Raw genomic sequence first — 27,420 nt, 5'->3', positions numbered from 1 at the left:
ATTTTTCAACTTGGTGAAAAATACACCGTGACCTAGCTGAGGCCTCCAGTACATGGGGACTACTCTCAAGCATGAAGGAGAGTTACAAAGACCTCCTACGACCTCGTGTCGACCATGTCGAGGGAAAACCCGCCAGAACCCGCGAATTAGGTCGCCCAAGTGGGACAGCCCCTTTAGACTGCACGGGCATTCATTTCTGCTGCAGCTGATGGTCCACAGAATTTCATGGACACCCTGCTTGATTTATTCCGAGTCTAACCTTTTCAGAGCAACAGCAGTGCCACAAGATGCTGCCACTGACAGCATTGAACTTTTATGAACTTTCACTCGAGAAGTGAACATACTTTCAGAAAAATAAAAATGATTGAGAAATGGAAATGAAATCTACATCTCTTAAGCTAACGAAAGTACATAATTTAAAAAACTGCATGTTGATTACAACCATACAAAATGTAATTTTACTTTTATATGAAAATAATCCGAATTGATTACAGACCTGAGCATTTTATAAACAAACATGATAGTTCAAAGCTACAGCATACCTCCATGATCAAACACAGCCACCACGGAGATTACTAAGAATATCGTTAAGCAGACATCTAGGACTCTGAAAGTTGCACATTTGATTATTGATCTTCCTTCTAAACAGTAATTATGGCTGTGGGTGGGCTAGGGCAAAAGATGTAATTATGATACTGAACTTCAGTGCATTACAGGAAACTTCTTTGTGTGGTGTTGGCACTCACAGTGCAAATTACTGTTTGGATAACAAATACTAATAACATCAATGACTGGACAACTTGCATCAGCTTAGAAAACAATTTTAAAAAGTGAAGCATTTCCCCCAAATTATTGAGTGATACATCTGGATAGAAATCAGGATAAACACCCCAAATGTGTAGTGTTTTTTTATTGATATAGGCAAACTGTTAATTTGCTCACAACATCCAATCCAAACATTTGGGATTCCTCTCTTTAAGTGCATTCTTGGGAGATGTGGGTGAAGCCGATTTCATTGCCCACCCCAGATTTTACTGATATGGTTTTGTGAGTTTACATCTTGAATCTCTGCAGTCAGAAGAGTAAAAATGCTCCAACAGTGTCAATACTACGCGTTCCAGAATTTTGGATCAGTGATAACAATGAAGCAGCAGCTCTACCTGCATTACACATTCCCAATCTTGTCTTTTTCACTTCCGGGGATCACTAGGTTGGGTGGTGCCATGGCATACATGCATCATCCCTGCATCTGCTCGAGCATGCCTCTCGTGTTTTTGACCACATCTCATTTTTCTAAACTCTTAGATAAAATAAGCCCAGTCTGCTTTATTTCTCCTCAAAGGACAATCCTCACCCCCCCCCCCCCCCCCCACACCCATCCCAGTGAATAATGGCTCATTGCTGTTATCATAACCATGTTCTTCCTTCGATAGGCACACCAATGAATATGCAATATTCCAGCAGCACATCTCACTGAGTCCCTATATCAATGCAGTAAGACATCTCCACTCATGTACTTAATGCTCTTACAAAATAGACTGAAGTATCATTTTCTTTGCTACATTTGCTTACTGGCTGACCGTTGATTTGTGCACAAGGCCAACCAGATATCATTCCTTACCGAGACAATTTCTGCCTTTGTCAATATCTCGGAATAATTTGAGGTCCACTTTATGTTGATGTATCTGCTTCTTTTTTTAAGCAGCCTTTCAATTAATTGACAAGGGTCAGGTAACCATAACCTTCTAAACTACACATCCCCGTCTTGCAACTTTGAGTTCCATATGCAAAGTTAAAGGGCTTTCTTAAAAATATATATTTTTGGCTGTGGTCAACTTTCCCAATCATTAATTACACGTTAACTACATTGCTTTCACAAGGTTAGCATGCAAACTATTCAGCAACAAGGTTAGTTTAATATTTTATTGTCTCAGACTCTCACAAACACACAAGCACGGGCGGGCACACAATATAGCAAATAATTGCCTAGCCGCCACCACACAGGTACACTGCAGGGAAATTGAGAACAGAATAAGAAAGCCAGAATATGATACGGCAGAAAGTCACTACATCCATCTCTTCAGATGTATAGATTTTTGATATTTTATTTTCATCCGCAAAGGCACATTCACTTGCTCAATTTTACTGAAAATAATTTTGGGGATAATGCAAGTTTGGAACTTCTATTTTTACACTTTAAATCTCTTTCCCAGACACACATAACCTTCCCTAATGAGTTTGATCAAAACGGGTCACACTTCTTTTTAAAGTAAAAGATGCAATTTGGTTTGGAACAGTACAACAGTAACAGGGCCATTAATATGAAGAAATGGGAGATGGAAAAGCAAGTGCTATGCCAGAAGCTGTTTTTTTTCTCTCTATTATTGCACTGGGCAAGTATACAAGATCTTCATTGCTGGTGGCCACATTACAACAGAAGCTTTTTACATGAGCAAGATCAGTTGTTTATCCGTTAGATGGCCAGAGCAACTGAAACAGAATGAATGCTTGAATAATTTCAAGCCATATTTTGAGAAACAGTGTTCCAGATAGCAGGCTTAAAGCACAACATTTTCGAAAGCAACTTTCCAACATATTAGTCACTCACCCCTCTTCAATTGTCACATTGTCCATGATCACTGAATTGGCAATTTTAACTTTCTCTTTGATTGTGCATGAGGCCCCAATGATTGACCGCTTGATAGAGGACTTCTCTGCTACTTCAGTCAAACTGCCAATCATGCAGTCAGCTCCAACCTTTGTGGAGGAAATATATATATAATGTTAAAGTGAAAATGCAAGGCAGGGTTACCACATAATACCAGGTTTTATAAAATAATATTTAAGCATTTAGAGTCATAGAGCCGTACAGTAATGAAATGGACTCTTAGGCCCAACTTGCCCATGCCGACCAAGGTGCTGCATCTACACTAGTTCCACCTGCCAACGTTTAGCTCATATCTCTCTAAACCTTTCCTATCCGTGTTCCTGTCCAAATGTCTTTTAAATGTAGTTATAGTTTCTGCCTCAACTACCTCCTCAGACAGCTCATTCCATATACCCACCTCCCACTGTGTGGAAAAAGTTGTCCCTCAGATTACATTTCTCCCCTCTCATCTTAAATGCATGTCCTCCAGTTCTTGATTCCCCTACTTTGGGAAAAAGACTCTGAACAACTACTCTATCTATTCCCCTCATGATTTTATCCACCTTTACAGGATCACCTCTCATCCAAGGAATGCATACCTAACCTGCCCAACCTCTCCCTAGAGCTCGGGCCTTCAAGTCCTGACGAGATCCCCATAAGTCTTTTCTGCACATTTTCCAGCTTAACAATATCTCTCCTACAGCAGGGTGACCAAATCTGAATGCAATACTCAAGCTGAACGCAATACTCCAACTGTGGCTTCATCAGAGCTTGTACTACACATAACTTCTCGACCCAAGTCATTACCTATTCCTTTTCTCCAGCGATGCTGTCTGATCCGCTGAGTTACTCCAGCTTTTTGTGTCTATCTTCGGTTTAAAGCAGCATCTGCAGTTCTTTCCTGCACATCCCATCTTTGATACTCAATATCTTGACCGACAACCAATGTGCCGAAAACCTTCTTGACCACCCTATCTACCTGTGACGCCACTTTCAAGGAACTATGTACCTACACTCCTAGATCCCTCTGCTCTACAACACTTCTCAGAGCCCTGCCAATACCAGGGCAGCCCTATGTAGGTCATGTCCTGGCATTCTTCCCAAAATGCAACACTTCACATTTATCTGCATTAGTCTCCTTTAACCATTCCTCTGCGCACTTGCCCATCTGATCAAGATTTGCAGTATTTTTTTGATAACCATCTTTGCTATCTACAATACCATCCATTTTAGCGTTATCTGCAAAGTTACTAATCACGCCTTATACATTCTCAGTGAAACATTGATATAAACCACAAACAGCAATGGGCCCAACATCGATCCCCGAAGCATGCCACTAGCCACATGCTTCCAATCTGCAAAACAACCCTCCAGCATCATTCTCTGTTTCCTTCTATGAAGCAAATTTTCTATCCAGTTGGCTAGCTCTCCCTGGATCCCATGCGATCTAACCTTCCAGAGAGGCCTGCCTTATCAAATGCAACTGATTACTTATCTGGCCTTGTTTGCAGCTGAAGTTTCAAAGCTTATTCACATTCTGCATATGAGCAAATAAGCCAACTCAAGCCTGAATTCAGGCTTGAATATGAAAGATGCCAAGTAAAATTATACAAAATGTACAGAAGCCGTAGTACAGAGATAAAGCAGGGAGGAAAACTTCCCAAATGGCAATAGTTAAAGTTGGCTTAAATGCGTCCGTGCATGAGTGTGGGAGAAAGAGCAAGAGAGAGGGAGAGAAAGAGAGAGGGACAGCTTACAAGATTTATTTTCTAAACATTTGGACAATGAAGTTAACAAAATAGTTTCTGTGCTATTGCAAACATATAAATGAGTATGCGTGCCCCCTTTGTAAAACAACATCAAAATACTAATATTAACAAAAGTAGAACTATTAGATGAATGTTGTTTTTGACAAGTAACATATGAAATATCGTAAAATAGTACTGCACAATAATATGTTTCTTTCAAGTTCTTTCAAATGTTGGAAATACTATGAAATATTTAATTAAAATAATTTAAAGGAACAAATGGATGAGTTGTCTTACAATGAAAGAGGAGGTCTACCCGTAATTATAACCTACTGTACTCCTGTGTATCCCCTGCTGCTTCACTCTGTGTGTGGGCTGATGGGTTACTTACTTTAGTCAATGTTTGTTTTGTCCAGCTGAGCAATGCTTCTGGTGTTAAAGATACACAAAGCCCACCCAGGGTTTTGAAAAGCAGCCCATCCTCTCCATCTTATGTGGGATTAATGTAACTAGAACAGGAAGTTCCTGTTATAAGACTAGCTCCAAGTATTTTCCACACTTCAACATAATCATGCAAACAAATAAAATGGGGAAAAAAAGTCACTGATGGAAAATGATTAGAACGGAAATGCTTCATAGATTAGTCATAGAGTGAAGCAGCGCAGAAATAAGACATCTGGCCTACCATGTCCATATCAAGATTCCATCCATGCTAATCCCATATACTAGCACTTGGCTATAGCTGTTTATGCCTTTGTTACTTACAATTACTAAATGAAATGTGAATTTTCTGCCCTGACCACCTCCTCAGACAGTGCCTTCTAAATTCCAACCACCCTCTAGGCAAAAACATTCTTCCTCAGACCTCTTCTGAACCTCCTACAACTTTGCCCCCTGGTTGAAGTAATGTCTGCTTGGGGGAAAGCTTCTTACTATCGACCCTATCTATGTCTCTTAATCATGTGTGCTTCGGTTAGATCACCACTTAGCCTCCAAGGGTCGAACAAACACAATTCAATCATTCCTCTTTACTGAAACTCTCCACCCCAGGTAACACCCTGTTCCCCTGGTTTGCACCCTCTCCAGTGCAAAAAAATCCTTCTTCTAGTGTGATGGCCAGAACAGTGCACAGTACTCCAGCTGCGGCTCAACCAATGTCTTATAAAGTTGTACCTAACATCCCTGCTCTCCTATCATTTGCACTAGCTATTGGAAAGTAAGTATCCCATATACTTTCTTAATCACAGTCTCGATCTGTTTCTTGGGCTTGCACACTGAGGTCACTCTATTTCTCAATTTGCCCGCGTGCTCTGCCATTCATTGTGTACATACTAGAATTTAATCCTGTTAAGTATGAGGTGATGCATTTTAGCTCTCTTAAAATGCATCACCTTACACTTCTCAGGATGAAATACCATTTGCCACTGCTCTCCACACGTTAACAAATTACCAACATTGTCATGTTAGAGAGGAAAACAAACAAGACACAAAGTGCTGGAGTAACTCAGAGGGTCAGACAGCCTCTCTGCGGAACATGGATAGGTGACGTTTCAGGTCCCAATCCGAAACGTCACCTATCCTATTCATGTTCCCCAGAGATGCTGCATGACCCACAGTTACTCCAGCACTTTGTGTGTTGTTTTGTAAACCACAACCTGCAGTTCCATGTTTCTACAAAAAAAAAAATAATAATTGTTTTAGAAAATCTTCAATACTCTATCCTTAATTTCCTGCTTTTGCATTACCAATAAATGAATAGAATGAATTCTTGCTATTTGGACATAAATTTTGGCAGAAACTATCTTCATGATTTTCCATTCATGAATTTTAATTGTTGGAAAATAATGGAAAGCATCAATTCACATTTTTGAGGTCCTTAGCTGAATGACTCTTTGTGTGTTTGCTTTGCTTTTTCAGATTAGATAATAATTGTGTTAAAACACAAAGAATTATGCTTCTAGCAACCTAGAGATAGTCTTTTTTTCAGTCTACAATATCATAAATCAAACAGAGGCAAGTATAGGCTTGCTACAGTCAGAGCCCTGGTAATCAATGGATTTTGAATAAGTTGGGCAGAATAGAGCGGTCTGTGTTTAGTTAAAAGTCTCAAGATTTTCTGCCACATACATTAGGCTTCTCACTACTCACCATATACGTATCAGTAATTTGTGCCCTAGGGTGGATTAGTGATTCTTCTTGGGATAAAGTAGATAAGAATTTAGGAGCCTGGAAGATAAAAAAAAAAACACAAGAGCAGACTATTCACCAGTGTCTGGAAGGGAATAAAATAAATGAATTGCATACATCATGTTTTCGGAAAATGATATTGAAATATTCACCCCCCCCCCTCCCCCCCCCCCCCCCCCCCCCCCCCCCCCCCCACAATCCCCCTATACACCCCCCCCCCCCCCCCCCCCCCCATTTTGATTTCCTGCAGTTGCAGTTTTTTGTATTTGGCTGACACCAAACAGAAACCCTCTGCTTTTTTGAAAGGGAGCAACATATTTTTAATATCCATGAAATGTTGATTATAAATCAAGATAACATACAGAAGGTCCAGTAGTCATTGTGGGCAAATGTAATCATCATGTTGATTGGACAATGCAAATTGGAATGGTAGCCATGGGGATGAGTTCACATAGTACATTTAGGATGGTTTCTGAGAGCAAAGCATTTAAGTGGTAACCAGGTAGCCATCTTTGTTAGATCTGGTATTGTGCAATAAGACAGGACTAATAATTATCTCATTGGGTTGAATCTCCAAGAAAGAATGGTCATGGAATGTTAAAACCTTTAATTCAACCTTTAATGGTCCTTTATTGTCACGTGTACCAAGGTACAGTGAAATTTGATTTATCATACAGTGACAAAAAAACATCAACATACATAACTACATAAAGATTAAACATAGACTTAAACAGCCACCATAGTGGCTCAATTCATTTAGAGTGTGAGAGAAAAAAAATGGAAAAACACAGCAGGGCAGATGGCATCTGTGAAAAGAGAAACAGGGTTAATGTTTCAGGTTGAAAATCGTCAACTTGAATTATTAACTCTGTTTATATTTCCGGAGATGCTGCCTGACCTATTGAATGTTTCCAGGATTTTCCATAATTATTTCAGATTTCCAGCATCTGTAGCTCTTTGATTTTCTCCGAGGATCTGAAAGTAGTGTCCTAAACCTGAACAAAAAGGCAATAACAATGACATGAGGCAAATGTAGTCTGGCCAAATAGATTAAAGGGTATGTCAGCAATGGCAGTCATTTAAAGAAATATTTCATAAATCTCAGAAATGGTGGATTCCAGTGAGAAAAGGAGGCGCTATGAGTAGGGTGCACCATGGTGGGGATAACTATCTTATGGATAGTATCAAATATAGGGAAAATACATAGTATTTTGTGAAGATGAGAGGTAGGCCAGAGGAATGAACTTTCCAAATGGTCACTAATCCAATCGTTCAGAACCTTTCTCAACAACTTTGCTACTAATGATCTCTATAAACGGAGTCAGTTGCTGGGGTTAAAGGAGCTCTAATCATCTATCTTCTGCAAACTATGTATTTATACACTTATGTAACTTTGTTTGGCAGTATCAAGGGGTAAATTAGTGGATATGTGGTTTAAAACATAAAATTGATGAACTTTGTTTGCTAATATGGTAAATCTTCAAAGTAAATCTAGTTTGCTCATTGCTCAGATGGTCAAATTCTTGTCCAAACTCAAAGTTTAGGCTAATTTTTTGGCATTCCTGAAAAACCATCAGCAAAAAAGTATTAATTTAAAAAAAATCTTAATCTAAATGAATTTTCAACAAATCCATTCTTATCCTCATGACAACCCATTAAAAAAAATATATGGACTCCTGTCTCTGCAGTTTGCAACATAAGAAACATAGGGAAAAGCAGAAACTTTGTTAAGCAAGGCACACTTCTTACCTGTCGGTTGGCTTCAATATATGAAGGTAGAGTGTTTACACGGTAACACATGTCCTTTTCCATAATATGTACGTAACAGCGAAGTTTGGTTCCATGATATGGTTCACTCATATCTCCATGATGATCGTTCCAAAATGATTTTTCTCTGGCTAAATTCAGAAGATCATCCTCTTTGATATAACTGAATATATCTTCTATAAACAAAAAATAAATAAATCTGTGAGCGCACTAGGTACCAAGCAGAGTTACTGCAGTTAAGTAAACTGAGCATCAGATAGCATGCACAGTACAAAACGTAAAAACAGGCTCATATAAACATAAAATGCTGGAAAATCTCTGCAAGTCAGACATTATCTGTGGAAAGAGAACCATTTCACACCTGGGACTCTTCATCATAATCGAGAAACATAAAAACATATTACGTTTGCATGTTATAAGAGTGGAATTAGGCCATTCAGCCCTACTCCACCATTAAATTATGGTTGATCTCTGCCTCCTAATCCCACTTTCCTGCCTTCTCCCCATAACCCTTCACACCTGTTCTAATCAAGAATTTGTCTCTGCCTTAAAAATATCCATTGGCTTGGCGCCCATGGTCCTCTGTGGCAATGAATTCCACAGATTAACTACCCTCTGACTAAAGTAGTTCCTGCTCACCTTTTTATAAGAGCACCCTTTTTTTTGAGGCTTTGACCTCTGGTTCTAGACTCTCCCACCAGTCGACAAATCCTTTCCACATCCACTCTATCTATGCCTTTCATTATTCTGTAAGTTTCTATGAGGTTCCCCCTCAACCTTCGAAACTCCAATGAGTACAGGCCTGGTGCTGTCAAATGCTCATCATATGGTAACACACTCATTCCAAGAATCATTCTTGTAAACCTCCTCTGGACCCTCTCCAGAGCCAGCTTATCCTTTCTCAGGTATGGGGCCCAAATTTGCTCACAGTACACCAAATGCCTTGCAGAGCCTCAGCATTACATCTTAGTTTTTGTATTAGTACAGGCGACAGATAAGATGAGGAAGGGTTGTGGTTGCATCAAAGGGAACGCTTCTGAAAGAATGAAATTACAGTATGTAGTTATTAAGATCACGACACAGATTTTACTAGATTAGCAATACATAACATAGAGAAAAGAGTTTAGCTGCTTCTTAATGGCCATATTATTTCAATCGGAGGAATCCCCTTTATATCCCGTTCTTTAAAAAAATCCCAATAACACTCAATTTTCCAATACAGCCCTTCTGTTGTTTTCTGACCTGAAAACAAATAACTACCCTTTGTATTTTTAAACAATTATTCTTAAAATGACTTGTTTCCCCAACCAGATGTGTGGGTTCCAAGATTATTTATGGCATCTACAGACTTTTCCCTGGTAGAAGAAAGTGTTCTCTCAGGGGCGAGTGGTATGTTTGGGATGTTGTGTGCTCCTTTCACAGTTTATACTTTACCTAGCTAGAGGCATAGTCATACAGCATAGAAATATGCCCTTCCGCCCAACTTGTCCATGCCAACTAAGATGTCCCATCTACACCAGCCCCCCAAATGAAGAGACCGTGCCATCCTGAATGTGTAGGAAGGAACTGCAGATGGAAGATAGACACAAAATGCTGGAGTAATTCAGCGGGACAGGCAGTATCTCTGGAGATATGCTCCATTGTCAGAGAGTGAGGCCCAGCTCTAATTCGAGGACCAGCACTTCATATTTCACTTGGGCAGCTTACACCAGCTTACAGTATGAACATTGACTTCTCTAACTTTAAGTAACCCTTGCTTTCCCTCTCTCTCTATCCCTCTCCCTACCCAGTTCTCCGACCAGTCTTATTGGCTCGGACTACATTTTATGTTTGCTTTGTTGTTACCTTCTCCCAGCTAACAATTATATATTCTACATTTTCCTTGATCTTCATTCCCTTTGTCCTGTTTTCACACCTTACACTTCCTTATCGAAGTATCTCACTCTCCCCTGACATCAGTCTGAAGGGTCTCGACATGAAACGTCACCCATTCTTTCTCTCCAGAGATGCCGCCTGTCCCGTTGAGTTACTCCAGCATTTTGTGCCTTCCTGAATGCTGCTTCTCTAGTTTGAACAGCCTGGGGTTAGAAATTTCCATGAATATATGATATTATATATATTCAAGGAAGCTTTAATAATATGCTTAATTCGCCATTAGTGTTTAGTTTGTATTTGTGTTTGTTATTTAAAAAGAGGATTATTTTTGAACCCCTCATGAAATCGAAGGATTTTCTCACAATGCATTCACATGATCATTAAAATGAATAAAACCTTACAGTGTTATTATTTATCTTATTTGTGATGAACAAAAGCTAAAATAAATGATAAAACTTGTTTCTATTTCACATTTTGATGGATGCAAGGAATGCAGTCCTGTACTGTTACAGACAATCACTTACACAACCTACCTGTAGGTTTGGGGGCTTGCTTCTGACCTTCACTTATATCATCTTTAGAAAGTTGAGCCGATTTGGGAGAAGTGAACTGCTTTCGAACTAGATAAGGAATCAATTCGCCTCGGATTGACGTGAAAGATCTTGAAAGAGAAAACATTTGTATTACAAATAAATTAAAAAATCTCTGAAGAGAGATAGTGTGTTTTCTCATGCTGAGAATTACTTGCAAGGAATTAAAATGTAGGCTGCTCCATGTAGAAGCCCTGGCGAGAACATAGCTTCTTTGGGCAGCCCCATATAAAACAAAAGGGTAATGGAAGAGGCAGTCCAAGCCATTCTCCTATCTGGCAGCGGTATTCGGTCTGAAATTAAGTCACTAGCATCCTCTTAGCAGTTAATAAATGGTTTAGGTTGGGTTTATTATTGTCACATGTACTGGTGCACAGTGAAAAACATTGTTTTGCATGCCATCAATAAAATCAGATAATACCATACATAAATACAATCAAGCTAAACTCAAGGTAGAGCAAAGAGGAAGATACAGAGTGCAGAATATAGTTCTCAGCATTGTAGCGCACCAGTTCCAAAGAATAAGTCCAATGTCCGCAATACGATAGAGGTGAATTGAACAGTATCCTAGCTTATGGAAGGACAGTTCAGAAGCTGATAACAGAGAAGAAGAAGCTGTTCCTGAGCCTGGTGGTGCACACTTTAAAGCTTCTGTATCTTCTGCCTGACAGGAGCGTGGAGAAGGAGGAATGACCAGGATAGGACGTCTTTGATAATGTTGGCTGCTTTTCTGAGGCAGCCTGGTGTAGATGGAGTCAATGGTGGGGTGTCTACTCTGTATGATAGACTGGGCCACATCCACAACTACAATTTCTTGCAGTCTTGAGCAGAGTTGTTCCCAAACCAAATAGTGATGCAACGCACCAATGTGCTTTCTATGGGTATCTGTACAAGCTTATAGGAGCCATTGGATACTTGCTAAATTACCTAAGTCTCCTAAGGAAATCGAGGCATTGGCTGTCATTTCAATGCGGTTGGTTCACAACAGATCGTTGTAGTATTAATGCCAAGCAACTTGAAGCTCTCAACCAATTCCACTTTGGCACCATTGGTGCTGATTGGGCCCTGTACTCCACCACGCTTCTTGAAGTCGATAACTAGCTCCTTTGTCTTGCTCAATAGAGGAGTGGTTATTGTCCTGATACCATGTTACTAAGTTCTATCTCCTTCCTGCTCTCCGTCTCATCATTATTTGTGATCCATCCCACCACAGTGGCATCATTTATAAATGTATAGATGGAGTCAGGGCCAAATTTGGCCGCACAGTTGTGGGTATATAGGGAGTATAACACTGTACATATACATAATACAGTATATAATGTTACCAAGAACACAATTTTGTGGAAGAGGTGTTGTCACTTATCCTCACTGATTGTGGTGTGTGGGTCAGAAAATCGAGGATCCAGTGGCAGAGGGGGGTGCTAATTCCTGGGTCCAGAAGTTTGGAGAGGAGTTTGGATGGGATTATGGTGCAGAAGGTAGATTTATAGTGTATAAATAGGAGTCTTTGTTTTGTAGGTGTTCCAGGTCATTTTAGGGCCAGGGAAATGGTGTGATGAGATGAACATAACCCTGTCCACGCCAATGGAGTTAATAAGATTAAGAGTTGCTTGCCATCCATTGATTATAAGACTCCTTGCCATCCATTGATAAGATTAAGAGTTCCTTGCCATCCATATTAACATAACTTCATCCCCTAACCAGACTGATTCCTGGGATGTCAGGACTGTCTTATGAAGAAGAAGATTGGACAGACTTGGTTTATACTCTCTAGAATTTAGAAGATTGAGAGGGGATCTTATAGAAACTTACAAAATTCTTAAGGGGTTGGACAGGCTAGATGCAGGAAGATTGTTCCCGATGTTAGGGAAGTCCAGGACAAGGGGTCACACAGCTTAAGCATAAAGGGGAAATCCTTTAAAACCCGAGATGAGAAGAACTTTTTTCACGCAGACGCAGAGAGTGGTGAATCTCTGGAACTCTCTGCCACAGAGGGTAGTTGAGGCCAGTTCATTGGCTATATTTAAGAGGGAGTTAGATGTGGCCCTTGTGGCTAAGGGGATCAGGGGGTATGGAGAGAAGGCAGGTACGGGATACTGAGTTGGATGATCAGCCATGATCATATTGAATGGCGGTGCAGGCTCGAAGGGCCGAATGGCCTACTCCTGCACCTAATTTCTATGTTTCTATGTTTCTAACACTGTTGCGGTGATCAGAAAGTGCATCATCGTATTTACTCTGAGTAGTCTGAGAAGATTCAGAATGTCATCAGGGATTCAATTGAACTTCTACAGATCTGCTATAGAAAGTATTCTGACGGGATGCACCTCAGCCTGGAATTGCAACAGCTCTGCTCTTGACCGCAGAGTGGTGAACACAGCCCAATCCATCGCAGGCTGGTCATTGTTATCCTGTCCATCTTCATGGTACATTGCATGAGGAACGTTGAAAATATCTTCAAGGAAGGCTGCCACCTTGGATATACCTTTTTCTTTCTTCCACCTCCTGGAAGATTCAGAAGCTTGAAAGCCAGCACGCCTAGACTCAAGAACAGTTCTTCCACACCAATATCACACTCCTAAACCAATCACCTCTTTCACACCCCCTTCCCAGAAGCATAAAAGCCGAGTCTCACGTTGCGAATTGACACAAGAGGTACCCCGAGTGAAAGACTCGTGGTTGTGTACGAGATTGCAAGTGTATGATCAAGAGTTTAACCGAGTTCCCGCGGGTATGACAAGTTTGCCGTTTATTTGTCATTTCTGCGATGTTCCAAGTTCGTCTCCCGAATTACTCTTGAGCCAATCCTGATTGAAGGTTTGTTTTAATAAGCAACAGTGTTATGTTTAAATAAGCAACAGTGTTAAAGAAGACCTCTCCATCCTGTGGCTTTGTTTTAAAGATAGAATTCAGCGCGGCCGCATCTATTGATGTGACCTACAAAGGGAAAATGTGCACCATCCAGTGCCAGAGCAGTGATACTCATGATTTGTTTGAAACACACAGGTTTGATATGTTTTAATTGAATTTACTGCTATGTCTACACACTGTGGGGAGACGGGAGATTAAAGCTTTGAATGTGGACGGATGTGCACATCAGATTGTTGTGAGACGGAGCTCAGGGTTCGCCTCCTGAGCTGCTTTGGTGCCCAGGCGTGAGTTGAGGTGGAGGAGAGAGTTGGGTGGGGGGGGGGGGGGGGGGGGTGTCATTAATCTGTCTGGGATGACATGGCTCTTGGGTTAGGCTGGGATCATTCTCTGCAGGATGATCTTAGTGCGGGAGACAAGTGTAGGAGAGGTGTACTGACTGTATGGGCAGACACTTTGGAAGTGATTGCCCACCAGTCTCAAAAGCCGCTGTGTCTCCTTGTCCCTGGGATAGCAGGGGGCGATCAAACAGCACAATACCCCCCTCCTCCTCCACGCCAACACGAAGGGCAACGATCCCAACGCTTTAGCATCAGGAACAGCGGGCAGGCGACATCACCTGCCATAAAGCACGGAGAACCCAGAGACCCACAGCCAGCAGCAACTCCAGCCCAGCCCCGCTCCAACTCCAGAGGAACCCAGGTGGCAGATGAGGGGGTGCAGCTCGGGCTGTGAGCGAACTGCCACTTGTCGCTGTAGCGGCCTATCGGGGAGCGGGTTCCTCTGGAGTTGGAGCGAGGCTGGGCTGGAGTTGCTGCTGTCTGTGGGTCTCTGGGTTCTCCATGCTTGCAGTGGGCCTGGTGTTCGGTGTCCTGTTGGTCCTGACGGCTCCGGCCAGCCCCCTGGACAGGAGCTGAGACTGGGAACTGTACCGCCCTTGCCCCCTCCCTCTGTAACTGCAAACAACCCCACTCTCCTGCTCACCTAACCCACCCATCGCCCCCCCCCCCCCACCCACACCTTTCCCTCCCAGCTCCAGTCCCGTCCCGACCCGCTGGGAAACTGAAGGGAGCGACTGCCTCGGGGCGACTGGCACTGACCTGCTGGCATCGCCGACGTGAAGACAGTGCAAAGCCCCCGCGCCGGTGCAATGGGCGGGGAGCTGGAGAGGGGAGGGAAGGGGTCACACACATGGCCGGGAAGCAGAGGGGTGTAGATGGGGGTGGTGACAGATAGGGCCAACAATGAGTGGAGAAAGACAGAAACACTGACGTGCAAAGGAGACCTACAACAGTGCATGATCTCTCTCGCGTTATGGCAGGTGATTGTCGCTGGGAAACTAGGGAGTGACAATCTGCTGCTGCCTGCCCGCTGAGTTAAAGAGTTCCCACGGTAGACTCACGATACACTAAGGTAAACGCACGGGCCACTACGTTCTTACATCGAGTTAAAATGTTTCAATTCTTAACCACAAGAGTAGAATTGACTTGTGGAAAATTTTAAACATGTTTTGATTTTTTGCAAGAGTTGACAAGTTTCACGAGTACCTGCCGTTAGCGCCACGAGTCTCTAAGTTGCGTCCACGAGTTCCGTACGTTAATCGTACGTTATTAAAACGAGTTTTAACTCGGGGTACCTCTTGTGTCAACTCGCAATGTGAGACTCAGCTATTACCACATGCTCTTACTCTTAACTCTACTTCATTCGGTTATCTGTTATTGCAGCATAGTATTTTTTGAACTACTTCACATTACACTACAATCTTGCACCATCCTGCAGTTTTGCATTTATTATTGTATTTATCATTATATCTATTATTGTCATGAATACTTTGCATTCTATGAGTTTCATGCAAACAAGGAATATCACTGCACCCAAGAGTATATTACAATAAACTAATCGGAATCTGAAGGAGTAGACTAAATTGTTTGTTCATATCCTGGAGACGTAAATCCACAAGAGAGCCCTGCAAGCATAATCATTCATTGTTCAAGATGCAAACTTGGATACAAGGAATGCACATTAGTTGAAGAAACTGTAACAACGTGACATTGGTAGGAAAGGAACACGATCAAGGAAAACTAATACCAAGGACAAAAATTATGTTACAACTTTTGAGAAAATTCAAAATATATGCCAAACTTTCCCACGATTGGAGGGCATAAAACCCTAGAGGTAACTCAAACATGGGAAATAGAAACAAACTGCAGGACCTATTTTAGGAGAAAACAAGGAGAATTGCCCTGTTTGTGACTAAAAGTTGAAGACCACGACTACTCATTTATTTTTTCCAATAAGTAGATGTAGAAGCACCAATATGAAAACAAACGCAAGGGCACAACCTATCATATATAAATTAATTCATAGGTCTGGTATTGATTAATCCATGTGGGGAAAGTACAAAAACATGTTTGTGTAATAAAAGGAACTGCAGATGCTGGTTTGTATCAAAAGTAGACACAAAATGCTGGAATAACTCAGTGGGTCAGGCAGCATCTCTGGAGAAAATGGATAGGTGATGTTTTGCGTCGGGACCCTTCTTCAAACTGATTAGCAGTACTAGTTCATATGCACTCCAGTTTATGCTAAGGTACATGTGCTCCTTATTGGCAGTTCCTACTAGATTTACTTTACGATAAGGTTCCAGACTAAACTTCTTTGTTTTCCATGAGTGATTCTATCATAACTGTCACTTGTGTTCATCGGCATGCCCCTTAAGCCTGGACGAGCCTGGCAAAATCGGATACTGTTCCAGGTGGTCCAAATACAGCTGCCTAAAAGGTGCATTTCAAGAAATAATAAATTTCAAAGAGAGGTTGGAGCTTAGACCATGAATACCAACTGGCCATCTGCATGCCGTATGTCTGGTCTTATTAAAGAGATATTTCATTCTGACTGCTTTTATTGTTATTAAAATCTTAAAATTTATATAAATATTTGTATAGATCAGTTTATTTCTGTACAATTTTACATTAACAGCAAAAAGAAAGCTTGGATAGATACCCTACTGCATAGTTTCAAAGAGACAGAAACCCTTTTGTAGGCATGAGTAAACTTGTTTCAGAAAATCATATACATGTTAAAAAAAAAATTACACAATATTCTCTTGTATTCTTTCTCAAATCTTTACAGTTCTGGTGGTAAAGCGATTCCCTTTTCATTATGTTTATTTGGGAAAGGTTACAGCGAGTCAAATCTTCAGCTTACAAACTGTTTGAGACTGGCAAAATCTTCATTCCATCATCTAGATAATACACAAAGGTAAGATCCAGAATAGTAGCCACAGTGCCCACCATAATGTTTGGGACAAAGACCCATCAATTATTTATTCGTCTCTGTACTCCACAATTTGAGATTTGTAATAGAAAAAAATCACATGTGGTTAAAGTGCACATTGTCAGAATTTATTAAAGGGTATTTTTATATATTTTGGTTTCACCATGTGGAAATTACAGCTCATACATAGTCCCCCCATTTCAGGGCACCGTAATGTTGGGACACATAGCTTCACAGGTGTTTTTGCTGTATCCCAAACATATGGTGCCCTGAAATTTGGGGGGGGGGGGGGGGGGGGGGGGGGGGTGGGGAGAGACTATGTATAAAACACTGTCGTAATTTCTTCATGATGAAACCAAAATGTGTAAAAATGGCCATAATTAAAATCTGACAATCTGCAGTTTGAACACATGTGATTTTTTTCTGTATATGAATTTATGGGGATGGAAGGGATTGAAGAATCTAGGAGCAGGTCAAGTATCTAGTTCATTCAATAAATTATAGATCCATTGACCAAAGCATGTTTTCTGTGTTCTTAAGACTTCCTAAAGTTACTAGCCCATTGTAAACAACATACAAAATCTTAGGGCAAGAGTATCACATCACATAATACACAGCCCTGATGCAAATGCAACGCTCACAGCAATTCCTTCTTTTCAAGCTGTACATGGCAAATCTAAGGTTCAAGATCAATCGTGCTTTTCTTCTGTTGTGGGAATGCTTCCATGCAGACAGCAGGAAATCATTTTCAACAATCAACACTCTGCAGACTCTGGAATTTTTGAATTGACAGATGCAGCATGGAAACAGGCACTTCAACCCACCGAATCCGCATTAACCATCGATCACCCATTCACACAGGTCCTGTGTTATCCCACTATCTCATCCACTCCCTACACACGAGGGGCAAGCTTTACAGAGGTCAATTAAACCTACAAATCCGCACGACTTTGGGCTGTGTGGGGGGGGGAGGGGAAACTGGAACACCCAGAAGAAACACATGTGGTCACAGGGAGAAAGTGCAAAGTACACAGTGACAGCACCCGAGTTCAGGATCAAACCCAAAATACCCCCAGATCCCTTTAGCCACAAGGGCCACATCTAACTCCCTCTTAAATATAGCCAATGAACTGGACTCAACTACCTTCTGTGGCAGAGAGTTCCAGAGATTCACCACTCTCTGTGTAAAAAATGTTTTTCTCATCTTGGCCCTAAAGGATTTCCCCTTTATCCTTAAACTGTGACCCCTTGTTCTGGACTTCCCCAATATCGGGAACATAGAAACATAGAAATTAGGGGCAGGAGTAGGCCATTCGGCCCTTCGAGCCTGCACCGCCATTTAATATGATCATGGCTGATCATCCAACTCAGTATCCCGTACCTGCCTTTTCTCCATACCCTCGGATCCCCTTGGCCACAAGGGCCACATCTAACTCCCTCTTAAATATAGCCAATGAACTGGCCTCAACTACCCTCTGTGGCAGAGAGTTCCAGAGATTCACCACTCTCTGTGTGAAAAAAGTTCTCCTCATCTCGGTTTTAAAGGATTTCCCCCTTATCCTTAAGCTGTGACCCCTTGTCCTGGATTCCCCAACATCGGAAACAATCTTCCTGCATCTAGCCTGTCCAAACCCCTTAAGAATTTTGTAAGTTTCTATAAGATCCCCTCTCAATCTCCTAAACTCTAGAGAGTATAAACCAAGTCTATCCAGTCTTTCTTCATAAGACAGTCCTGACATCCCAGGAATCAGTCTGGTGAACCTTCTCTGCACTCCCTCTATGGCAATAATGTCCTTCCTCAGATTTGGAGACCAAAACTGCACGCAATACTCCAGGTGTGGTCTCACCAAGACCCTATACAACTGCAGTAGAACCTCCCTGCTCCTATACTCAAATCCTCTTGCTATGAAAGCCAACATGCCATTCGCTTTCTTTACTGCCTGCTGCACCTGCATGCCTACCTTCAATGACTGGTGTACCATGACACCCAGGTCTCGCTGCATCTCCCCCTTTCCCAATCGGCCACCGTTTAGATAATAATCTGCTTTCCCGTTTTTGCCACCAAAATGGATAACCTCACATTTATCCACATTAAACTGCATCTGCCAAACATTTGCCCACTCACCCAGCCTATCCAAGTCACCTTGCAGTCTCCTAGCATCCTCCTCACACCTAACACTGCCCCCCAGCTTAGTGTCATCCACAAACTTGGAGATATTGCCTTCAATTCCCTCATCCAGATCATTAATATATATTGTAAATAGCTGGGGTCCCAGTACTGAGCCTTGCGGTACCCCACTAGTCACTGCCTGCCATTGTGAAAAGGACCCGTTTACTCCTACTCTTTGCTTCCTGTTTGCCAGCCAGTTCTCTATCCACATCAATACTGAACCCCCAATGCCATGTGCTTTAAGTTTGTATACTAATCTCTTATGTGGGACCTTGTCGAAAGCCTTCTGGAAGTCCAGATACACCACATCCACTGGTTCTCCCCTATCCACGCTACTAGTTACATCCTCGAAAAATTCTATAAGATTCGTCAGACATGATTTACCTTTCGTAAATCCATGCTGACTTTGTCCAATGATTTCACCACTTTCTAAATGTGCTGCTATCCCATCTTTAATAACTGACTCTAGCAGTTTCCCCACTACCGATGTTTGAGGCTAACTGGTCTGTAATTCCCCGTTTTCTCTCTCCCTCCCTTCTTAAAAAGTGGGGTTACGTTTGCTACCCGCCAATCCTCTGGAACTACTCCAGAATCTAAGGAGTTTTGAAAGATTATTACTAATGCATCCACTATTTCTGGAGCTACTTCCTTAAGTACTCTGGGATGCAGCCTATCTCGGCCCTGGGGATTTATCGGCCTTTAATCCATTCAATTTACCCAACACCACTTCCCGACTAACCTGGATTTCACTCAATTCCTCCAACTCCTTTGACCCGCGGGCCCCTGCTATTTCCGGCAGATCATTTATGTCTTCCTTAGTGAAGACGGAACCAAAAGTAGTTATTCAATTGGTCCGCCATATATCCTAGTTCCCCATGATCAACTCACCTGTTTCTGACTGCAAGGGACCTACATTTGTTTTAACTAATCTCTTTCTTTTCACATATCTATAAAAACTTTTGCAGTCAGATTTTATGTTCACTGCCAGTTTTCTTTCATAATCCATTTTTCCTTTTCTAATTAAGCCCTTCGTCCTCCTCTGCTGGTCTCTGAATTTCTCCCAGTCCTCCGGTATGCTGCTTTTTCTGGCTAGTTTGTACGCATCATCCTTTGCTTTGATACTATCCCTGATTTCCCTTGTTATCCATGGATGCACTACCTTCCCTGATTTATTCTTTTGACAAACTGGGATGAACAATTTTTGTAGTTCACCCATGCAGTCTTTAAATGTCTTCCATTGCATATCCACCGTCAACCCTTTTAGAATTAATTGCCAGTCAATCTTGGCCAATTCACGTCTCATACCCTCAAAGTTACCTTTCTTTAAGTTCAAAACCATTGTTTCTGAATTAACGTCACGCTCCATCCTAATGAAGAACTCAACCATATTATGGTCACTCTTGCCCATACCTGGAGTATTGGAGAACAATCTTCCTGCATCTAGCCTGTCCAACCCCTTAAGAATTTTGTAAGTTTCTATAAGAACCCCCCTCAATCTCCTAAATTCCAGCGAGTACAAGCCAAGTCTATCCAGTCTTTCTTCATATGAAAGTCCTGACATCCCAGGAATCAGTCTGGTGAACCTTCTCTGACTCCCTCTATGGCAAGAATGTCTTTCCTCAGACTTGGAGACCAAAACTGAACGCAATACTCCAGGTGTGGTCTCACCAAGACCCTGTACAACTGCAGTAGAACCTCCCTGCTCCTATACTCAAATCCTTTTGCTATGAATGCTAACATACCATTCGCATTCTTCACTGCCTGCTGCACCTGCATTCCTACTTTCAATGACTGGTGTACCATGACACCCAGGTCTCGTTGCAACTCCCCTTTTCTCAATCAGCCACCATTTAGATAATAGCCTACTTTCCTGTTTTTGCCACCAAAGTGGATAACCTCACATTTATCCACATTATACTGCATCTGCCATGCATTTGCCCACACCCAGCTTATCCAATTCACCTTGCAGCCTCCTAGCATCCTCCTCACAGCTAACACTGCCCCCCAGCTTCGTGTCATCCGCAAACTTGGAGATGTTGCATTCAATTCCCTCGTCCAAATCATTAATATATATTGTAAATAGCTGGGGTCCCAGCACTGAGCATTGCGGTACCCCACGTCACTGCCTGCCATTCTGAAAAGGTCCCATTTACTCCTACTCTTTACTATGTGGGAAGCGAGAGTGTTTCTGTACCAATAGCAATAACGACACATGCTATGGCCGTGCCATGATAATGTTCGGTCCTTCACAGAAAACATGCTTGCATCAATCTGTAGTGTGCATGATTAAGCATGTATGTTATCAAGATCCAGGTTTTATTGACACAGGTTGATCTTACGCTGAATAATTCAACCACATTTATGTTTGGAAGTGTAAAGAAATAATAAAAATGGCATTAATTGCAATGTGTAAAAAGAGTTGAGATACTGTATAATAATTTTGCTGCATGTCATTGTGGTATATATCATGTCTTGATTGGTGAATTTGTTAGTTTGTGACTTTATTTGAAGCAGAAATAATATGTGAATGCTTCATTGAGCATAATTCCGAATGGTAACTACACACTTTGTCCGAGCACGTGTCATGCAAGCCATCTTAAATGACCACCTAAACTGTCATTTGGCAACCTAAAAGGCTGCCAAGGTTGTCCGGCTGGCAACAGGGAAAAAAAGTTAAGCGAGAGCCCTGCTCAGTAATAATCAGTACAGGAGCACCTCAAGGCTGCGCTCAGCCCCCTGTTCTACTTACTCTATACTCATGACTGTACAGCCGGACATAGTACAAACTCAATTTTCAAGTTCGCCGACGACACCACTGTTGTGGGACGAATTACAGATGGTGATGAGCCAGAGTATAGAAGTGAGAATTAAACCCTTAAAACAATTACCAGGAGTATTGATTATAAACTAATAGATATAACAGATGTACAGAATCGTCTGATTAGCATTTCATAGCGAACTGTAACTATACAACTTTAATCTAAAAATAAAGACTTAATAATGCTTCCAGTCATAGAAGGGGCCGCAGAATGAGTTCACACTCAGATCCATGGATAATCAAAGTTATGACCTTGCTTAATTAAAACATTTCTCATTTTTAGCAGTGACCGAGAACAATCTTCATTCATAGCTGAAGATGCTGGTCAAAGACAGGCCCTATAACTCTGGACTTCCAATGGCCTTCAGTCTATTAAAATAAATTTGCCTTAAATAAATAAAACTGACATGATACCGACACGTTTTGGCTGTTAATTTTGAAAATCTTTTACATCTACTGAGATAGACAGTCAGGTTATTGGTGTAAGTTGGGCAACATTTCGGAACTCAGCAAACCCTCAGTACCCTTCAGAATCATCACCTTTAATTAAGCATTTTTGTCTGCAAACGTCAAACTGAGGGTGATGTTGCTATTATTGAGCCACACCAATTGATTTTGGAGTCAATATTAAAAAGGTCAAACCAGTTTATGGCACTAGTTATGTAATACTACGTTGAAAATATTATCAATCTGTCAGTTAACGCGATGTCTTTGAGATGCTGAACATGAACATCTCCTCTGCACAATAAAGCCCATACAAATAATTCAAAGTTTCGGCAATAGTTTTAAACTGCGACACTCACCAGCAAGATCAGAGTTACCCATTATGAACGCCGTTGAACACCAGGGCAATTTATAACTATTTATATTCAAGATGGCGGACAGCGGGGGTGATGCGCCGTTGTGTATGGCCGCTCCTCCTGCTGTCTGTCCTTTCACCCTTTTTTATTTTTACTTTTAGTCCTGTTCGTATGAAATGTTTATTGGAGGACTTCTTTTATGTGGTGGGTGGGGGAGGGGAAGGGGGAAACTATTTTAACCCCAGTTCTACCTGGTCGGAGATGCGGTTTTTCTCCGAACCGCATCTTCGTCCTCTCTATGCGGCCTAGTCAAACTGGAGCAGCGCTGGAGCGGCGTTTCCTGCGGGGACTGCAGCTTCGACGGCGGTGTAGATGCTGGGACATCTACAAGGAGCGTGCAATGCCTTACCGGGTCGCCTTGCGGTAATCTCCGGGGCACTGTGACCGTTGACGGCACCGCGGAGCCTGGGATCCGAGATCGCTAGTGTCGGGGGTTCGGCCGGCGCGGCCTGTGAACTTTGGTCGTTGCAGTCTTCGGGGGGGAAGCGGCCGCTTCAGTCCTGGCCGCTGATGGATGTTCACCGACGCCGATGGTCCAGCTTCACGGCAGGAGGGCCTGAAGATACCGGGCTGGCTGAGGAGGCCAGATATAGGCCCCGACCTCGGGTGGACTATGAGGGGGAGAACTGGATATTTTTGGTGCCTTCCCTCACAGTGAATTCTGCTGTGGGGGGACGTTTCATGTTGATTTCTATAGTGTACTGTTTCTGTGTCTTTTTTCTTTTTCTCTTTTTTCTCTTTTTTTGATTTGTATGGATTTATTGCATTGATCTGTTCAATTAATTTAATCAATCTCTGTAAAGCACTTTGGTTCAAATACTGGTTTTGTTGAAAAGTGCTATATAAATAAATATTATTATTATTATTATATGCAAAAGCTATTCATGAAATAATGGCACGATCATTTCTTACTTGTTTTCCACAAGGAAATCCACAATCCATTTTTTCATGCAATACAGATGTGCATCCACAAGTGATGTTTTTATGTGCATCCGAGGATATCTGGAAAAAAACAGCACAAAAATTAAACATTTGATCCTGCTGCTTAATATTACCGAATCCTATATTCATCCCCACTAACAGAAACCATTTAAACAGAGGCTGCAATTTTTTTAAAAATTGCAGCGGTGTTTTCCTATAATGCTACAATAAATGATAATGAATGTTCTTTTTAAAACATACATTTAATCATCATGCAATATGGAAGTACCACCTAGTCATGGGATATAGAATTATGCTTCACCATAGATGATTTCTTACCCGATCACCTAGTTTTATGAAGCTATATTATGATATAAAGTGCTTTGAAGATTGCAAATGTTTAGATACACTCCGTGTTTTTGTTGTTCTCTCACTGTCGATAACATTTTCAAACTTTGTTTCATTTCACTCTCAAATTTGGAAATTTTACCCACCACACCCACATCCAAGTTTTTAATGTAATTTAATATAATTTAAAAAACCCAGCAAGTGGCAACAGTGGCTGTGATGAAGCTTGCCTTCATAGATCAAGAGTTGGGACGTTATGTTACAGTTTTATAAAACATTCATACTTAGTCTATTCTGTACAGTTCTAGTCTTCGTTGCGAATTGGGTGATTGTGCTCAAGGGCAGATGTCAGAGCAGATCATGACCGAATAGGAGCGCTGTAGTCATGGGGAGAGATTGGATAGGGATTGTTTTCCCTAGAATGAATAATGCTGAGGGGATGACCTGATACAAGTATATTAGATAATGGGAGACATACAGAGTGGGTAGATAGTCAAAATATTTTCCCTCGGACAAGAATAGCAAAAACATTGGAGAATAGATTTTGGATGAGAGGAACGAGATTGGAAAGAGTTCTGATAAGGTTTTTGTTAAAAAAAAAACCCTCGGAGAGTGGTTGATGTCTGGAACAGGCTGCCAGAAGAGGTAGCCAGCATCAGTTCCAATTACTACATGTAACAGGCATTTAATTAGGCAAGACATAAAAGGATATGGTCTTACACTGGCAAATGGGATTAATGTACATGGGGAAAAATGTTAACCCTGGGGACTAGAAAACCAAAAGTTGATCTGAAATGCATAAGAATGCTATACAAGGGACACAGGATTAGTTTCCCCAGGCTGTTGAAAGAACTCAAATCTTTAAGCACATAGTTTAACGCAGAGCTTATTTTTATTCTATTAAAAATGTTCACCCGATATTTTTTTTCTATTCAGTAAGGTCCATTATATAGTCCCAAATTCTTGCAGTGATATTATTTACTTTGGATTTGTGAATCCTAAAACTGAAATTGGAAGCGGGCACTGGAATACAATTGGAATGTTTATAGAGTGATATAGGATAGAAACAGGCCCTTTGGCCCAACTCATCCATGCCATGTGCTTATATTCCTATGTTCCTCAGTTCTACAATACCCCTCAGAGCCCTAACGTCCACTCTGAAGGCCCTGCCCTTGTTTGACTTCCCAAAATGCAATACCTCACAATTTATCAGAATTGAACTCCACTTGCCACCCACTCCTTGGCCCACCTACCCAGCCAATGACGATCCTGCTATAATTCTTAGTAACATTCTTCACTAACTATGATATCACCTACTTTAATGTCATTTGCAAACTTACTAACCTTGCATTGTATATTCTCATCCATATTGTTGATATAAATGATTTGTTGATAATTGTTGATATAAATGACAATCAATGGGCCCAGCACCAGCGCATGGGCCTTGTCATGGGCCTCCTGTCTGAAAAGCAATCTTCCATTATCACCCTCTGCATCCCACTGTCAAAACAATCATGTATTTAATTAACTGGCCCATCCTGAATCCTATGTGATCCATGTGCAACCTTATCAAAGGCTTTGCTTAAATCCCCATAGACTATGTCTATCAACTCTGTCTCTATCGTGACTTATTGGTTACTTCTTCATATTTATGTCTTGATTTATTTAGCCAGAAGGTGGTGAATCTGTGGAATTCATTGCTACAGCCAGCTGTGGAAGCCAAGTCACTGGGTATTTTTCAAGCGGAGATTGATTAGTAAAGGTGTCAAAGGTTACAGGGAGAAGGCAGGAGAATGGGGTTGAGAGGGAAAGATAGATCAGCTATGATTAAATGGAAGAGTAGGTTCGATGGGCCAAAGGGCCTAATTCTGCTCCTATGACTTATGAAGTTATTTCCCATCCAAACTGACTAAACCTAATCAAGTGGTCGTCCCAAATGCATGTATATCTTATCCCTTAGAATCTTGTACTGTAATTTACCTACCATAGATGTTATTCTTACGGCTCTATAGTTCCCAGGTCTTTCTTTACAACCTTTCTTAAATAACAGGACAACAGTAGCCACGCTGCAATCTTCTGGAATCTCACCCATGGCCAATGGTGATGTATATTTCTCCAGCAGAGCTCCTGTAATTTCTTCTCTAGCTTCCCCCAGAGATTTATCTGCATTCATATGTTTTAGGATGTCCAGCACCTCCTCTATTGTACTGCTGTCTACCCCCAAGACATTCCCATTAACCTTCCCCAAATTCCCTGCAGTTTATGTCTTTTTCTACAGTAAAAACAGGAGAAATATTCATTGAGGATCTCACCTTTCTCACGCGATTCTACTTGGGTCTTTAGCCTAACCTATTTGATGCCCTCTTTTTTCCCTCCTGACTTTCTTCATTTATGCTTTATTTACGTTCCATTATTTAAACCTTTACATAAAAATGACTTTAAATAACTTTAATGAAAAGTTCAAAGTTTAGTAGTGGTTAACAATGCTGTGCTTTGGAGACAATCGACCGACTCTGCATAATTCCCACATAGAAAGCTCTTAGGCCTCAACCAAGTTGTCTGGGCAGGGGGGGAATGAGCAGAAGTAATCAATTACCTAGCATGAAAAGTAACATAAAAACCCCCAGCTGTCAATGTTGGCAGGTCTGGAAGCACGTTTTTGCTTGTAATCTTATTGAGGAATTTGTGTTTTACAGATGCAAAGTGAAGGTGATGCATGGAAGCTACGAAAATAACCAAAAAATTAAAATAACCAAACCTGATCTGTGACTGACCATCAACCAAGGGGCTTTAACTCAACTTTAGTTTCAAAATATTCTTTGTTCCAAACTTTTCAATAAAAACATAAATTTACTTTTGTTCTTTCCTGAGTGTTTGTCTGAAGGAAGAACACGTATTTCTAACAATGAATATGCAACTAAAACGCTTAAAACTCAAGTTACGGGTTGAAACCCTCAAGTGACATGTGGAAAAACATTTTACTTAATGGAAGAGCAAGCTCCACATTCCTTTAAAGATTGCATCATTTTATACGTACTCTGATGAATAACATGTGGACAATCAGGCATGTGGTATCCATGTTTCTCACAAACACTGATAAACCATTCCTGCGAAACACATGTCCTTTGATCAAGGTAGACTTTGTGACCACTCCGTTTCTATTGTTCTGCAGAGAAACCCCACTTCGTTGGACAAAGGTTTGCATTTGTAAATAATTACAAGACATACCAGAAACAAAAGATTAGATATTGTTTAAAAATTTAATTTTCTTTCTCATTTCTTTGCATATGTTTAGTGTTATGAAACGTTCTTAGGACACAATCATAGATGAGCTTCAATTAAGAT

The 27,420-nt window shown here is 41.3% G+C and overlaps 1 protein-coding gene across 1 annotated transcript in view; it reads right to left on the bottom strand.

Annotated features, from left to right (window-relative positions):
• Positions 1–27,420, bottom strand: part of eif2b3 (eukaryotic translation initiation factor 2B, subunit 3 gamma) — an 88,898-nt gene that overhangs the window by 28,126 nt on the left and 33,352 nt on the right. Inside the window, exons 6-10 of the mRNA XM_055641627.1 lie at positions 23,719–23,808; positions 10,758–10,885; positions 8,332–8,525; positions 6,544–6,621; positions 2,609–2,757 (exon numbers count right to left, since the gene is read on the bottom strand). Coding sequence (XP_055497602.1) covers positions 2,609–2,757; positions 6,544–6,621; positions 8,332–8,525; positions 10,758–10,885; positions 23,719–23,808 — 639 coding nt within the window. The remainder of the gene's footprint in view (positions 1–2,608; positions 2,758–6,543; positions 6,622–8,331; positions 8,526–10,757; positions 10,886–23,718; positions 23,809–27,420) is intronic.

The sequence above is a fragment of the Leucoraja erinacea genome, chromosome 10 (assembly GCF_028641065.1).
Source record: "Leucoraja erinacea ecotype New England chromosome 10, Leri_hhj_1, whole genome shotgun sequence".
Taxonomy (NCBI): Eukaryota; Metazoa; Chordata; class Chondrichthyes; order Rajiformes; family Rajidae; genus Leucoraja; species Leucoraja erinaceus.
Note: the sequence above shows the minus strand (reverse complement) of the source record. Positions and strands in the feature narration are given on the sequence as shown.